Source organism: Chelmon rostratus, chromosome 5, assembly GCF_017976325.1.
Source record: "Chelmon rostratus isolate fCheRos1 chromosome 5, fCheRos1.pri, whole genome shotgun sequence".
Taxonomy (NCBI): Eukaryota; Metazoa; Chordata; class Actinopteri; order Chaetodontiformes; family Chaetodontidae; genus Chelmon; species Chelmon rostratus.
This window is the reverse complement of record NC_055662.1, coordinates 19236543-19254266: the sequence shown is the minus strand read 5'-3', so window position 1 is coordinate 19254266 and position 17724 is coordinate 19236543. Positions and strand designations below refer to the sequence as shown.

At 44.0% G+C, this 17724-nt stretch overlaps 1 protein-coding gene across 2 annotated transcripts in view; it reads right to left on the bottom strand.

Annotated features, from left to right (window-relative positions):
* Positions 1-496: 496 nt before the first annotated feature.
* LOC121606735 (transducin-like enhancer protein 1) overlaps positions 497-17724 on the bottom strand; it is a 31129-nt gene continuing 13901 nt past the window's right edge. The window contains exons 5-20 of one of the 2 annotated variants that reach the window (XM_041937239.1): positions 14438-14500; positions 14192-14296; positions 10980-11196; positions 10652-10668; positions 8269-8382; positions 8082-8135; positions 7789-7938; positions 7542-7680; positions 6849-7048; positions 5170-5246; positions 4706-4955; positions 4324-4571; positions 3799-3946; positions 3529-3679; positions 3184-3260; positions 497-2654 (exon numbers count right to left, since the gene is read on the bottom strand). In XM_041937239.1, the coding sequence (XP_041793173.1) occupies positions 2547-2654; positions 3184-3260; positions 3529-3679; positions 3799-3946; positions 4324-4571; positions 4706-4955; positions 5170-5246; positions 6849-7048; positions 7542-7680; positions 7789-7938; positions 8082-8135; positions 8269-8382; positions 10652-10668; positions 10980-11196; positions 14192-14296; positions 14438-14500 (2118 nt within the window). In that variant the 3' untranslated portion in view covers positions 497-2546. The remainder of the gene's footprint in view (positions 2655-3183; positions 3261-3528; positions 3680-3798; positions 3947-4323; positions 4572-4705; positions 4956-5169; positions 5247-6848; positions 7049-7541; positions 7681-7788; positions 7939-8081; positions 8136-8268; positions 8383-10651; positions 10669-10979; positions 11197-14191; positions 14297-14437; positions 14501-17724) is intronic. The other variant, XM_041937240.1, reaches the window with a different exon arrangement.

The window sequence follows — 17724 nt, the reverse complement described above, 5'->3', positions numbered from 1 at the left end:
TCACAGCGAGGTAAATAAATAAATACAAATCCATTATTTGCAAGTTATTTCATTAATCTTTCTCCATCAACACACGTCAATAAATAATTAGACCCCAGGTGACTTATTTGTGTGTTTCTGATTTTGGCTTTGATTGAAAACATAAATAATGTACCAAAATGTCATGTATGATGACTTTACACTGTAATAAATGCATTATTCCAAAGCTTCATCCGCAAAAAGCCAAATGAGGGCAACCATGATCCTCTGCTGGCCACGCAGCAGTTCAGTCTCAGTGAAATATACTTTGAAACTACCATCTGTTTACACTTTCCATCACAGTTTTTTAGAATGAATCCAAAAGATTTCATCAGTGAGGTCCTGACTTGTTCTCGCACCAACCCAAAAAGTCAAAGGCCACTCAAGTTACAAAAAAACACATTTATTGTCTAGATATTTCAATCATTTTAGATTAGCTAGCATTAAGACCATTTAGTATTTCTCCTGATTAGACGTTTCTTTTCCATGTTAAAGACGTACAAAAACAGCTTGTTATTTCTAAAGCATGTCCTGTAAGAAAAAAAACATATATACATTTTTACAAACATTCCAAAAAAAAACATAGATAAAAAAAAAACTAAGCACAAGGTCATGAAATTTATGAGTTTAAAAAGGCTGAAACTGACTCCTTCCTGAATCTGAAAAACAACTGCACCTTCACTAACCTTCTCTATACGACCATCTTGACAAATAATTTAATCTTGCTTGTCCTCTTAAACTTGACTGTGAAGTAAAAAGAGAAAACAGCTTGAGACGGTTGTGCGTTCAAAGGCAATTTCACAAATGTCCCACATTCAAGAACATTAGCAGAAAAAATGAAAGTATTTCATAAAAAAAGGCAGTCCCGTTTATAGGATGATGTTTTAGTGAATAAGGTAGAAAGGACTTGTCACACGTTTAAACACAAGATTAATTTACTTGTCGAGATGATCTTTTTATGAAGTGTAGTTGGTCCCTGGTCTGAAGCGTGATTCGCCGTCTCATACAGTGAGACACTGTGTGAGAGAGCGACAAAGGCAGGGTCGGGGTGAATTTACAAGTTTTTTCAAATGAATGGAAAACTGAAATTCAACACTATTAATTTTAATGCTTATGAACTTACAAAAAGAGACCCCAAGCAAATGAACTAAATAACAGGAGGGGTATGTCCAGATTTCAACCGGATTACATGAAAAAGGCTACTTATAAAAATCTGAAGCTACAACCAGCTCACCAATTCCCAATCTCTTAAATGTTGCCAAGTCAATTTCAGCAATAGCGTGAGTAAAGGTGGGGCTCACTCTGCCAACACGTGCAGCTGATGACACACACTGCGGCTCAATTACAGAGCATAAGGGCTAAACAATTAGAAGAAATTCCAGTATGAAGGCTTATGTTGCTTGTGGAGTAACAGCTATGTGGGAAGTAGGGGAATGATCTGTTGAAACAGGTACACTTGATGAGGAGGATCATTGGAATTTGAGGATTAAGTCAATCTGAGACTTTTTTCCTCCTAAATTGTACTTTCAAACAGGATCATAGGAAACTGAGGAGAAAATAAAGATGAAAACCAGCAGAGTTAAGCCTGTAACATCATTTAAGGTATATTCTCCTGTCCTGGAAGCTTATTTGGCTTGGAGAGCTATTTTTTCTCCAAAGTACTTACATACTTTTTGGTGGCATCTGAGATGGTTCTGAATTATGATAAACGTACCTCGCCTCATGAGGACCAAACTAACCCCTCACAGAAGTCAGCAATAGCGCGATGCTAGACAAGTCAACACGGCCTTCTGTGTGTTTAAAACTGTCATTGTGTGTGTGGGCTAAGCGTGGAGGTGGACAGCTACCACTACAGTGCAGTTAGTGAGGATAAGACTTACTGTTAAGACAGAAAAGGTACTTTTCAGACAGTGTAGGCATGTCAGAACAGCAAGCTGAGGTTCTAAGGTCAGAGAGTCAGAGCTGAGAGATCAACAGGCTGTGAGCATCATCTGTCTGGAACAAAATACAAAAGGATTCACTGCGTTGCTTCTCCTCCTCCGTCTCTCCATTGTTTTGTCAGTCTCTGTCCACATTCTCTTCTCTTTCAGTCTGCCCCTTTACACATCGAGCCACAGTTTGAGTGTTCGTCCCAGTGTCTCTGCCTCTGGCCAAGACACTGGATCAAGTCTGTTTTACAATCTGATCTTCAGTACAGTGTTTTCCTTTGGTTCAGTCATCGTCCGGTCCCTCTAACTGATCCCAGTGCAGTCCGTAGAAGAAAGTATTAGAGACACAAACATCCAAACAGTCCCTCTCTTTCCATTAACATCCAGCTGCTCCAGTTAATTCCCAGCTGATATGGAGTCAAGTATACAGGCACAAGATGTGTGCATGTAAAACGTTTATCTCCTTTCTGTGTCTCCTCAGCAGATGTGACAGAAATAAGAAGGTGCCATCAAGGTCACTCTCGTCTCCACGTGAAAATCTCTAGAAACACATTGGGTGTGTGGGAAAGAACAAATGTCCTTGCTTTCTTTCCACATTTTTTAGTAGATGACCTCGTAAACGGTGGCCTTCTTGTCCCCTGAACCTGTGACGATGTACTTGTCGTCCACAGATATGTCACAGCTTAGCACCGAGGATGATTCTTTAGACTGAAGAGAAAGAGGTACAGAATAGGAAGAAAAAAAATGTCAGTCACAAATAAAGAACAACTTGTAATGGAACACAAGAAGAACATGGTACAGTACCTGAAAGTTTTATGCTCTAAGAAAATATAATTATGTCTGGTTCTTTCATTCAATATTGCTGAATGTTGTTGAGGTACAATAGCTTTCACAACATGCTCGATAATGTTGTCACAGAGACAAGTTAGATGTTGATGCAGCACATGAGACAGGATGTGTTACCACACCATACCACAGTATTTCACTGCATATTCCAACAGCAGACATGTTTGCAACTTGAATGTGTCATCAAAACTGCAAAGGGTACAGCAGAGAAGGCTTTTTTTGAGGACAAAACCATGACAGTTTCACGGTGTCCAGTGACTGATGCAATGCAGTGCTGGCAGAAATGTAGTTTGACCTGTTAAAGCTGAACCAGCGACTCCTGAGGGGGCAATTTTATACATTAGCTTTGTAAATATATTTTCTAATGAATGTAGAGATCTGATGTCTCAACCTGGAATATGCTGGCTCCATATGGTGTTCTCCATGCATTCAGTAAGTTGTCCTTTCCCGTGCTCACAAACCATTTACCTGGGTAAAGAAACACACACACACAAACACACAACACAATAAGCAATTTCAGGATAAAACGAAAAGGTATAATCCCATCATAACATGTATGGCTAAACAGTGAAAAAAGGAAAGACCTGTGTACAATAGAACAGAAAAAACTAACTAAAAAAGGTTACATTTAACCATTTCATACCTGCCTCTCTTCTCTTGTTTCCTGTCTACCTCTGTACTATCATATTTAATCAATGAAATATGAAAACAAAACAAAAGACAGCCAGTTTCTTACCACAGTAGGCAAACTGAAGAGAGAGAACACAGCTCTCATGTAGATGAAGCTGGTATTTGTCAGGCTTGGTGACATGAAGGACCTCAACATTGCTGCTCTCCATTCCCACAGCTAGCCACTCTCCTGTCGGACAGTAGCCGAGAGAGAAGATCTGCACAGAGGAGAGAAAAAATTCAGTCTTGATGGGGATACTGAAAAATAAATTACTAAACGCTGTACAGTTTTTCAATGTGAGTGGATGAAGCACTAATTGCTGATACGAGTGCGTACCTGTGATGTAAAGTCATGCTGCTGCAGCTGCCGTCCCTCCCTCAGATCCCAGGAGCGCACAGTGTTATCGAGGCCTCCGGTCCACAGCTTGGTGCCATCATTAGAGATGTCAATACAGCTGGCTCCATCTGTGTGGCCCTGGAACTGCCTGCAGGATACACAAACATACATTCTGAGTTAAATAAAGGCAGAAATGTTTAAACAAAGACACACTTTGCAGTTGGTACGCATCGCCGTCTACCAAATGTGAAGGGCTTACATCAGCAGCCACTCTTGTAGTGTTATTGCTTAATATTCTGCTGCTTGGTGCTACAACTCGTAATCACAAAGGTGAAATCAGCAGAGATTGTGCTAATTAAGGAAGGTCAATACTGTGGCTGACAGGTGCTTAGAGAAGCCAGACAGTAAGTGAAGATGCCATTAAAATTCACCTAACACAAGTGTATTTGGGCTGATCTTCTGCAAAGAATGACTCTGAAAATAAGCAAACTCTCCGTTTTCAATGTGTACACACGTCTCTCTTACCTAACGAGAGTCTGGTTGTGTAAATCCCAGACGGCGATGTTTCCATCGCTGCAGCATGAGAAGCAGACCTTAGAGTCTGGGCTGATGGCCAGAGCGTAACATGCTGGTGCTGATGATGTTAACTCTGCCTTAATCCTGGGGGTGGGTGTGGCCAAATCCCAGATGGACAGCGTGCTCGCCTCACCTCCCACAATCAGCGTCCGGCCATCAGGGAGGAGACGACACGAGCGGATGTAGTTGTCTCGGTTCTGATGTGGCACACGCATAAAATATATTTCATGTACACATATAGTATAATTTGTATAGGTACTTAATACAACACACACCTCTGTTATTCAAAAAGGGCATTGTATACTGTATATCCCCCCACCACCTCACTCACCAAACAGTCAAGCTGAGACACTGGGCTCTTGTTTCCTGGGTGACTAATGTCCCAGACCTTGACGCAGCCCTTCCCTCCTGTGTAAACGTGTCGGGTGGGGTTACTGATGGTGACGGCGCACACCACCTCTCCATGGTTCAGTGTGTTGATCTGACGGGCGTGGCGAGGAATCCCCGGGCCCACCAAAGCATCCGGGGGGAACGGCACCGGCTGCATCTGTCCGTCGGCCGCCACGTGAAAGGAGTAAGCGCTGATGATACAAAAAAGGATGGGAGGAAGTTCAACATGACGGCAAATGTGAAGGAGGCGGAGGACAAAGAATTCAGAAGGAAAGTGGAAGAATGTGCAGAATGATCAAGTCATCATTTTTTTTTCCAAGGGGAGGTTTTTCTGGCGCATATCAGTCGTCCCACAGGGCAATTCAATCAGTCCTCAAACATACAAGCAACCGCAAACACACTTACGGTTTGCCACCAGGGATTCCTGTCAGACTGGGAGGCATTCCAGGAACTCGCATGTGAGGATGAGGATCAAAACCAACCTTGAGGAGAAAACACAGACATTATTTAAGCACAGTGCAAACACACACCCAGGCGCATTGGCGAAATGCACACAGGTCAATACTCACCTGTGGAAGAGAACACAAACACTCATGAGCACAGAGCAAACAGATACTCTCGAGCACACACACTCTCCACATTTGAATGACAAGTTTAAGAGTCAGCAAACACACAGAGGCAGAGCTGTCAGTACTTGTGCTCTCACACACACACACACACACACAGCTGGTGAGTACACAACCCGAGTTTCTATCAAGTGTTGCCCAGACACATACACAGCTGTGAGTCTACTAAACCTATTTAAACAGTGTAATGAACACTACGCAAATACAGCCCAGAGTGATGAGGCGCTTGAACGTAATGCACACCAGCGTACGCACTGTATAAATACTATCACAAAGACAAGAGAAATACAGCTGTGTAACTATTGACACTTTCCACAAAATAAAATACACAGTGCTCATGAAAAGGATTCACAACCCTTGACTTCCTGATCTTTTATTTTTTTTAAACACTGAATTACAGTGGATGGAATGGGTTTCTTCAACAAAACAGAAAAAAATGAAGATTGTAAGTAAAAATTCTACAAACAGATCTAAAATAAATCAAATACAAAGTAATTGACTTCTTATTAATTCACTACTGCAGCCGTAGCAGTTTTTAGACGCTCCTTGATTAATTGGATGGAGATCACCTGTGTTTAATCAAGGCGTGAGAAGAGGATTTTAATTTAAATGCCTGGATGGCACAACTGGTGCAACCGTTACTGCTGCCACATTATAAAGACAAAAGAGCAAACTTACTGTTGCTGAAAAGTATGAATCATGGGAAGGATACAAAAAACTCTCAAACACACTGAGACTCAGAGTAGTATAAGGTCAAACATAAAAAATGGTATAAAATATACTGCAGCACAGCCTTAAATCTGCCTGCGGCAGGTTACAGGGTTTCATGGCTGAGCTGTGAGCATTATGCATACAACAAGCGCTGCCCGGGCACTTCGGGGAGATCAACAAAGAGGAAGCCACTGCTGAAAAAACTCAAATGAAGGCAGCAGAAGTACAAGGCATGACTGTTCACTCACAATCACCATGCAACTTCACAGGGCTTGAGAAGTTTTAGGAAAACAAGTGTCCAGGTGTGCAAACCTGATACTGATCTGTCTACACAGAGTGGAGGCTGGAATTCCCATCAAATGAGCTTCTAATAGTGTATGTTGTCTGAATACCATCTTGAAGGAGGTAAAAACTTGTGGAATGAAAAATTTTGTGAAACATAACTGTACTTTAGTTTAGATGCATTTGAAGAGATTTGTTTTCATTTTGATTTTTCTGCTGATCATGGTCAAAAATGCCTAATTACATCCAATGTGATTCAATACTGTAACAATAAAATATGAATAAATCAAAGGGTGGGTACAACTTTTTATGGGTTTTCCAATCAACAATTAGTAATATACAGTATAAATAAAACCTCTTACAGTAAACTGCTTATGTTTTCTGCTTTCTTCTTTGAGTCACAGATGGACACACAGAGATATAAAAGGTGAAATGCCAAAACATGAGTCACCCTTTTCCACTCACCATGGGTGAACGGCCATACGCAGCCACAGCAGCCGCAGCAGCAGCGCTCATCTGAGGTGACATGTTGTGCAGTCCGGCAGCATATGCTGCAGCACCCGCTGCACCAGCCAGCTCCCCGTTCATCCCTGCTGCGTGGGGCAACATACCAAATGCGCCGGGGTATGGGCCTGGTACAGCCAGGGGGGTCCGCAAACCTGCAGCTGAGTAGGGAAGGGAAGGAAGAAGCACGACAAATAAACAGCTAGAAACCACCAAGAAAGCATTCAAGTCCCATAAATGTATAACAATAAAAGCTTTGATTCAATAGACTTATCATTAGCACAGAATCATCTGACACTACAAGTAACACTTGATTAGAATTCTTTCTTTGTATGTGGTGCAAATTTAAGTTAAGCATAAGCAAACATTTCTAATTGAAACTGCTGGCAATCAGATTTAATTGAAGTCTATAGGGAGCTCTGCTCATGCATGAGGTTTTTCTAAGTAAAGGTGTGCCATGAAACATTAGTGACTTACACTTACTGTTTTTTGGAAATCTAACATCATCTATCCAAAGCCCCTTTGATAATTAAGAGGATGAATTTTCCTTCAGGCAACTTAAGACACAACTGATTGCCTTCAGGCAATAATTAATATTAAATATTAAAATAACACAACCTATTCTACAATTAATTTTCAAATGTTTAAACTCACTGGGTGGATGCGGTATCTCCATGGAGGGGGGTTTTGATAGACTTGGCCGGATTCCAGGGGTGGAGCTGGGACCAGGGGTGGAGTCACCTCTTGGCGTGGGTGTGCTTGACTTTAGCCCAGGTGTACCAGCCTTGTCTCGCTGAAAGAGAGAGAGACAGACACTTCAGAAATATATAAGAAATATGTAACTACTGACATATGTATTCATTTAAAATGACTCAAGCAATTTTGCCTTGTCCGTCCGTACCATTGACATCTCTTTGGACTTGAGGGAGGAGGAGCTAGCTGATGATGCAGTAGAGGCTGGACTGCAGGGGTCTTTCTTGAGAAGACGTGCTTTATCCAGGCCATTTTCTCTAGGGGAGGGCAGAGGTGTACCACGCGGGGAAGCAGGGTCCTGGTGGAGCGACAGGGACTCAGTTAACCACCACAGAACAAAATCACTGCACAAAAGTGATGCTGTGCATCGATGCATGAAAACAACTGGAGTCATCAACACTACTGAGGAACAATACAAAAAAAATATCAAAACATACTGACCTCATTCGAGACATCTACCACTAAATTATCATCACTTTTCTCCCCGTCACTATCCTGCAAAGATGGACAATCTGTCAGCACACCATTATCACTCTATGATTGGACCACAGACAAACTCTAAATTATTTTTCTTCACTTAGACGTTTGCACAAACTAAACATACACTATCAGCAGAACCATTTCTTACATAGTGGCTGGAGTCCTTGTCATCCACCTTGCGTTTCTTGGTGTCATTTGGAAACTCAGGTCCGTTGCGCCGCTTATCTGAGTTCCTAAGACTTTCTGGCAGCAATGAGTTACTCTGCAGATAAAGGCAGAGAGGGGGAGTAGGACAGCACACAGTGGGATAGGAGAGCAGAGGGAGGAGAGATTAGAGAAATATGATAGGTAGCGTAGAAAGAAAAATAGAAAAAAGCAAAAGGAGAGTTTGGAGGACAAAGAGGGAAAAAAAAAGGATTTGCGGAGGTTAGACAATGTGGCCATTTACAGTTCAGGTTGTGCTTTGTTGTGTGTGCATTCGGCATGAGCTCGCTAAACCGTCTGATCCATCTACCACTAATTACAACAGCTATTCAGCCATGTGCAGAGCAGGTTAGAAAAACAGACTCTTGCTAGCAAATAGGTTAATAGTTCACAGACGAATGAATTAAGCAGCATGAACACTTAAACAGCAACCTCTTTCTCACTTGACCAAAGCCAGTCGCAGCCACACACACAAACACACGCCTCTGAAGTTGATGATTACATTAAGTGGCTCTCAAAATCTATCAGTGCTCCCTCTCCTGGCTCTGACAAGCTGCACTGGCTGTGCTTATGTGTGTGTGTCTGTGTGTGTCAGTGTGTGCGCAAAGTGTAATTGACTGTAAAAGCCTGTGTGTATGACCAAGTGTGTAACAGACTGTGTGTGTGTGTGTGTGTGTATTACTTTCATAACACTACTGTGTCCCTCTGTGTCCCAAGACTACACACACGCGCGCGCACACACACACACACGCGCGCGCGCACACACACAGCTGCCCCCCTCTGGCCTCCTGACCAACGGATCCTATTGTTAATGGATTAAAGCTTCATGTTGAGTCCATTATAGTCTCAGCCTGTCAATGAAATGTGCATCCAACATACACAAACACAAATGCGCGTGCATATTGCGCGCATGGGCTTTGAGGGGGGGGGGAGGGTAAATGAAGGAGGAATAGCTAAGAGATGAGGAGGAGGAGGGTGAGAAAAAGGGGAAAGGGAGGGGATGAGATTAGAGGACAGAGAGGCTGGAAGGAGGGTGTGAGAGTGTGGAGGAGAAGAAAGGGTGACAAGAGACGAGGGAGGGAAGGGGGGGGGTGAAAATCTGTATTCTGCCAAAGGCCCCTTCCTTCACACCCTCCCCTCTTCCTCCCTCCCTCCCACCTCCTCCCCCTTTATTGAAAGGTTTTAGTGAGCTGAGCACAGGAGCATTGACCCGCAAAACATAAGCAATTTCCCCCCTCCGTCTCTCCCCTGTTCGCTTTTAGTATTGTCTCTCTCTCACACACACACACACACACACACACACACACACACACACACACACACACACACACACACACACACACACAGTGTCATATGACTGCTGCCCCCCCCTCCCCTCCCTTTCCCAAGCCCTCCCCTCTCAGTGGTGGTGATATTAAACACAATGAGAGTCTTTAAGCGCGGGATCAGGGGCGGGGGGGGGGGGGTAATCTGCTCACTGAGGTGTTAAATAGGCACAACAATGCAGGCTAGGCTGGAGGAGTGTGTGTGTGTGTGTGTGTGTGTGTGTGTGTGTGTGTGTGACCATGCTAAAAAGCTCATTTGGAGGAGAAAAGAAACCTAACAGTTCAGAGCAGATCTAGGGCAGAACTAGACAGGCAGGCCAAAGCTCTACCCGAGAGAGACCCCCAAACACACACGCACACACTTTGAAACTGACAGTCAAAAATACACAACTAAAGGATGAAAGCTATTTGGGTGTGAAACAGAGGTAAAAAACAGTGTGATGCTTTTATACATAATGACATGGTGAGGTGAATTTCATTGATCCCTGAGGGGAATTGGGTCAGCATAGCAGCAAAAAATAGGCTGACAAAGTAATATGAAAAAATGAGCCTGCCTCAGCAACAGTTGCACTTTACCTGGAATATAAGTTTAAGTTCCAAGTCTTAGTTGACAGGTGACTAAGGATAAATGTGCTGTGACTGTATTTTCAATTAAATACCATTACATGTGAGATAATTGAATCGTTGGCCAAAGACGACCAAGTTTATGTCACAAAAGGGATTAAAGGCATCAGGCACTATATTTTTGTTATTTGCTTTTTGCTACATAACAAGGGGTAGATCATTTCGGCACAAATCCAAACAAATAGATCATAACATGGAGCTTATCCCACAGACATATATCAACTGAGCTAAGGCAGACTAATCTTACTGCATGCAAACTTCATCTAAAAACAAAGCCAAATTCCCCAAAACCAAACTATCCCTTTAGGAGAGACAAGAAAATAAACTGAGTGGTTTGTCAGAACAGTAAACACTGCTGCAGAAAGAGGAAGTACTTACTGTGCCGGGCTCTCGCTCTATTGCCATTGGAAATGTGTACATGCGGTTGAGGTCATTGGATTGGGTGTTCAGCAGAGCAAAAAAAAAAAAAAAAGGACAGGAAGGAGAAGTTACAAATGTCAAGCTTGCATTTAATTGCATTTATAAATAAGAACCAAAGCTCACATAGAAAACTGACTGGAGAAGCAGCACAATATAGCTCTTCACCATATTAAAAAAAAGAATAAAACAGTCATAATTTTGTTAATAACAAAATTTTCAGGCCGGCCAACTAACAAATGATGACGATTCCTCTTTCTATTTCAAGTCAAGTCAAGTGTTTGTTCACCTCTCAGGTGCTCAGGTCCTGCAGAGTGTGAGTCTGGCCCGGACAGGTGGGGCTTTTTATCACCACCATCTTTTCCTGCCAGGTGGGGAGGAAGAGCTCCAAGTGCTCCCGACAGAGCCAGGAGACCAGCTGACCCACCCAGCTGAGAGGGGTGAAGGCCAGCAGGGTGAGGAGTGAGGGGCACGGGGGCACCACCGTGGTTATGGGATAGATGTTGCTGCTTGGGAGACAGAGAGGAAAGACAGAAAGAGGTGGTTAGCTGAGTTGAGAGAAACCATGTGGAACACTCAGGGGTGCTGCAACACACAGCTGAGTGAGCTGAAAATACAACATACAAAAAAAAGTGGAGTGGAGCAGTGGCATCTTTGATTCAGTTTCCAGTGTACACAGGTTCATATTCACCAGCAGTTTAGCCGCAGAAAGCACACCAAGGTTACTTTTGTTTGGAGCATGCTGCTAGCCTAAATCATCATATCTGTGATTCAGTGCACAATGCTGGCGAGTAAGTAAAAAAGATGTGAAGTTGCGCTCGCTGGATGTAGACAAACAAATCGACACCTGACACCAAAAACTCAAGTGTCAATGAATGAAACTGAGCCGTCAATAGGAAAAAAAATCAATAGCACTCTGCAACCTGATCAATAGAGATTTCTGGCCCTATTCAAGTCTTCAACAGATGGGACAGTTTCTTCAGTGTCTGGGTTTACAACACCTCAACAAGCTGCTGCAGTCTACAAGGCGGTGAACACATCCTCTCCCCCTCCACGCAGCCTCACACACACCCTCCTCCCTCTGGGGTCAAACACTGAACAATACTGACAGCTGGGATCACAGCCCAGAGCCTGAGGATGTGGTGGTGGGGGGGGGCAGGGAGGAAAAGGAGGAATGACGGAGAAGTGGGGGGAGAGAGCTGAGAGCCCCAGCTGCTGCCCGCACTGTCAGGTCTTGTGAGGGAGTGAGGCGGCTGAGGAGCGAGGGGAGGAGAGAAGGAGAGAAGAGGGTCAGGGAGAGAGAGTTTGGCTGGCAGCCCTGCTCTCTCTTTCACACCAAATCAGGCGCTCGTCTGAGCGTGAAATGCCTTTGTGTTCCAAAACATCATTATTGCCTCCTCAGACAGTAGCCGCGGGAATCCAAGCTCACTGATTCGCCACCGGGAGGGGAGGAGGAAGGAGGGAGAGGAGAGGAGAAGGGGGGGCACAGGAGGCGACTCGGCAGGGGTGGAAGGAGCGCTGAAGGTCAAACAGACTTTTATCTCACCTAATTGACTAACCTACTCCCCCCTCTCCTTAGCCACCGCCTTCTCTTTTCCTCTCTATCCATCCTTCACTCTCTGCGTCCTGCCCCGATGAATGAAAGCAAAACAACGCAACAGTCTTTTAGCCTCAGCCTCCATGCCTGCCAACACACACACACACACACACACACACACACACACACACACACACACACACACACACACACACACACACACACACACACACACACACACACACACACAATTTCCCCGAGTTGGCTCGCCTGCCAAACAATCAAACATAAACACACCCACACGTCACACTTGATCACATGAACATGCATACACAGAGTCTAGATAAACAAGACAGGCACACACAACCTCACTCAACCATTCTACCCCTGCCTGTTGTTTTCTGGGGATAACAGAAATGCACGCTCTGCTACACCCAGACGCACACACAAACAGATGCAATAGCGCGCACACACACACAGATACACAAACAGGACCCCTGATGGGAGTAAATGGAGGGGAAGTATTGGTGGAGGCAGAGGGAGCCCGGTTTGTCATGAGATGTTAGTGTGAGCTGGTGTGTATGCATGTATGTGTATGTGTTGTGTGTGTGCAGAGGTAGGGGCAACATGCTTCATTACACTCATTTAACTCACAAACGGGGTGAATGACAGGCTGGCGTGGGAGACGGGAGGAGAGGGGAAGAGGGGAGTGTAAGGGCAACGCCGTGACCCCCCTTTTACAAACACTGAAATCCTGCAATTAAGACTCAAACAGCAACTGCCAAATCCACCTCTCCCCCCATCACACACACAGACCCCCCCCCATCAGTCCACGCCAACTAACAAGCCCACCTCACATTTAACTCTGCAAACCCGCTGCCCACTCTTTGCTAAGCTGAAGCTATAAAGACCCCCCCCTTTTCCCCACATTCCCCTTCAACTCACCAACCTGGCCTCACCTCCCACCAGCCAAGCCCTTTGGCTCCTATAAAGTGGGGTATTCTCAACTACCTCCCATCCCACCCAAAAAGTCACCACCAACAGCTCAACTCCGTCGCTCTTTTTACCGAAACGTCACAGTGAAACGGCGAGGAAAAGTTTCTGTTTTTGCAACTTCTTTTCACACTCACCGTGCCAATCCCTTTTCATCTCAAGTCTGAATAGCTGGTCATGCCCTATTCATCACACGCTGACCCCATCTTTTCAATAAACACCTCCCATCACACTTCTCCCACTGATTCATATCCTCCATTCTCTGCCCGTCCACCGTGAAAAAGATCGGTTCTATCAGTCAATCAATCCATTTCATTTCTAGACCCCACAGTCCAGAAAAAAGAGAGATTAACTGAATCCTTAGGGTTAAATTTATTTAATTTCCTTTTCTTTCTTGTCATTTTCCTACCAACTCTTATTTACTTACTTCATATGCCCTGTACTGTATATATGCCTGTGACCTTGAAACGAGTTTAGTGATCCAAGAATTAAATTCCATTTCCTTTAAAATAAAGCTATATGCTTACAATGTAAAAATCAATTATTTGTGCAGGTGTGTAATTTACACACCAGTACCACAGTCAAGCTTCAGTAGATTCTGAAGGTCTTGTGTCTGGTAAATCTGGCAAAAAATATTTACTTAAAGAATTACTTTGACTTACTTGGGTGGTGTGTTTTGTCTTTGTTTCAGCAAATAATTAATTACAAAGCAAACAAAAATATTAAATAAGCATACACACAATGTTTATCTCTCACATTTTAACTATCAGGCATGCACACAGGCAAATAATTACACGTATTTTCCATTTGTGGCAGGCAACTAGAATCTGGTCAAAATTACACAACTTGCAGATCAAAATATAATGGAAATGTATTTCTCATGGAGCAAACTTGATTTTTGAACAAACAGCAGAGGAGCACACACAGACATGCAGACAGGTGATTTAAGTAAAAAGTAGAAGAATACACACTGTGGGTGGAAGGCCTGGCAGTCCACGTACCCCAATGACCGCATTGAGCTCTGCCATGGTCACCTGTTTTGCTCGCTCCACGGCTTGGACCACCTGCTGCTGATGCTGCAAAACGCACAGACGAACACAATGTTGTAGAGGACGAAGAGTAAAAGGCTGATTTATCGGTAAAGCTAGCAGCGACAACTAGAGTATATAAATGGCATAAAAGAACACTGTCTGTAGCTCAAAGTCACACATATTTACCTCCTGTGAGAGGAAGGGAATGACTTGTGCACAGATGGTGTTTAGTCTCTTGGCAATCTCAGTCTGAGGGAGGAAGAGACACACAGAGACAGAAAGAGACTTAATTGTTAATAACATAATTACATTCATTTAGAAAAGACAGCTGTTCAGTAACACCAATAAAGAAATACACACACACACACGCACAAGCACACACACACACACAGAGGAAACGGCAGTCTCCACAGCAAGCCAACAAACACATATACACACACACACACAAATCTAAGATACAATAACAACACCCATCTTTTCCCTCTACACACAAATCCAGTGTGTGCCATTTTCAGCCTTGCTAACACACAGACACACAGACACACACACACACACACACACACACACACACACACACACAGTACAATGAGATTTTCCTTTCTAATCATCAGTGTGAGCTCAAGTTTCTCTCTTGCCTGTTGTATTTCTTTAGCTCTCTCTCTATCCTCTGCGCTCTTGTCCCTCTTCCCATCAGCACTTCAACATAATCTCATCAGCGACTAACTTCATTTGCTCTCCCCCAGTATCCATGCCAACACATCCGCCTGCCCCCCAAACCCCCGGAGGTGGCAACAATTGGCTGAAACCAGATACCCCCACAGTGGCACCAAATCAGATTAGGGGACTCATATTACATATCATCCAATCAAATTGATACGAAGAAGGCCAGGGTGAAGAGGGAATTGGAGGAGCCATGAAACATAGTAATGGCTCATCAGACACACACCTCCCATATAAAAAGATACACAGACACACACGCTGGATATGAAAGCTTAAAAGGGCTATGTGCTGCTGGTGAAGCCTAAGAAAGGCTGGATGACTGACATTATTATGTGTTGAAAACTAATGACATTCATGGAAAATTTTCAAAACTCTGAACAATATCAAAATACAGTCATCAAGCTGAAAGGACATTTGGCATCCCACAGCACAGAGCGACCACCTGTGGGGGTTTAACTGGTCCAACATAACTTCAACGGCTGTAGAAATAACTGGATACTACGGAAAACTTCCACCTTTTATCAGTAATTACAGTAATAATACATTGTGCCTACTCTTTCCAAGAGACTTTTGAGGCATAGATTGTTCCAGCTTTAACAATACATCAGTTTCCTTCCACCATCAGATTATCACTGCAGTTCAACTAGACTAACTGTATACAGCCATGCTAGTAGATGATGGGAACGTGGGTATTTGGTTAGCCATATTAAAACTTTGACCTGATGATGAAAAATGGGACCACTTAAGCATGTGTGGTTCATCTTCTGAAGACCATGATTGTCTGTGCAATCTGTGACACCGCCACCTTTAAAGCCATGCAGCTAGCACTAGTTATGACATTGTGGAGACATCCTCTTTAGCTGTAGCATACTTGCTCTAATTGGACCTCTATGCCACTTACACACACACAGACGCATGCAAGCACGCGCGCACGCACACACAGACACACACACACCTATTAGCTCACCACACAACTGACCCTGGTTCAGCCAATTATGTACATGAATGAGCTAAATAAAGTACTAGTATACTGCCCATGTGGCTGGCAGAAAATAACATCAATCCGAGGCCTTAGAACTCATCAGGGAAGGAGGAAGTGTTTAGCGGTGGAAGGGCAGAGTGGCCGCATCGACCAGTATTTCTTGAGAAGTCAGTCGAATCAGTCGGATGAAGTCCAGCGACAGGTAGAAAACCACAGTTCGCAGGATATCAGTAACACTATCCCTGGAGAGGAGGAGGTACGGAGAGGGGATGCAGTTGGTGTTGAGGGCAACAGGCCAGCCAAGGAGAGAAGCATGGAGCAGAAAGCTAGAGTTAAGTGGCCGAGGGCTAATGATAGCAAAGAGTGGGAGGCAGTTGATAGAGATTTATCAGTCATATTAAGCAGGCTTAGAGGAGATGTAGTGGAGAAATTGGATAAAATTGGAGATGTGATCTACTCCTATGGTCGAGAGAGATTTGGGGTGCTTGTCAAAAGGAAAGGCGAGAGGGTGCAGGTCGGCAAGTCTAGGCGGCAAAGAGAAATAGAGAAGTTAGTAAAGGAAAGGAGGCAGTTAAGAAAGCAGTGGAGGAAGGCGACAGAAGAAGAAAGGGAGGGAATTAAGGTGTTGCAGGAGGAACTGAGAAGCAGGTTAGCAGTACTCAGAAGGGCAGAACACCTTAGGGAGAAGAGAAAGAAGAAGGAACGTGCAAGGTCAGCATTTTTTAGGAACCCCTTTAATTTTGTGAAAGGCTTGTTTAATCAAGAAAAAGGAGGGCAACTTAAGGCAACGAAATCAGAGATTGAACAGTATTTGAAGTCGACGTATTCAGATTCAAAGGAGAATAGGAACATAGGTCTTCCACCTGACATGCCACCATTAGGGGAAGTGGAGCAGGAGATGGATGTGAGCCCACCTAGGTGGAGAGAAGTGGTGGAGGTGGTTAGGCGTGCAAAGGCTTCTTCGGCCCCAGGGCCTAATGGAGTCCCCTACCGTGTCTATAAGAGTGCACCTGGCATCTTAAGGACACTATGGAGATACCTGAGAATAGTTTGGGAGAAACAAAGTATTCCAAGAGCATGGCGCAGGGCAGGAGGTGTCTTCATCCCTAAGGAGAAGGAGTCATCGGACCTTAGCCAGTTTCGGATGATTTCTCTCCTAAATGTTGAGGGAAAGATTTTCTTTAGTATCGTAGCACAGAGGCTGGCTAAATACTTAGAAAGGAATGGTATGATAGATACGACAGTGCAAAAAGCAGGGATACCAGGATTTGCGGGATGCTTAGAGCATACTAGCATGATTTGGCATCAGATTCAGACAGCTAAGAGGGAGAAAAGAGACTTGAATGTTGTATTTTTAGATCTGGCTAATGCGTTTGGGTCAGTGCCACATAACCTTATTTGGAGTTCCTTTGACTACTTTAAAGTGCCGGAGATAGTTGTTAACTTGGTGAAAGCATATTTCCAAGACATCAGACTGTGTGCAAGTATCGCAGAGCTTACAACAGGCTGGCAAAGATTGGAGGTTGGTATTATGGCAGGATGTACAGTGTCCCCGCTAGCTTTCACAATGGCTATGGAGGTAATTATTAGGGCTTCCAAGTGGGTCGTAGGTGGAGAGAGACGGCAGAATGGAATGCGTCTTCCACCAATTAGGGCTTATATGGATGATATGACACTGCTAACTTCAACAGTGCCATGTACAAGGAGGTTGTTAGATAAAGTCAATCAGAATCTCAAGTGGGCTAGTATGAAGATTAAGCCTAGTAAGTCA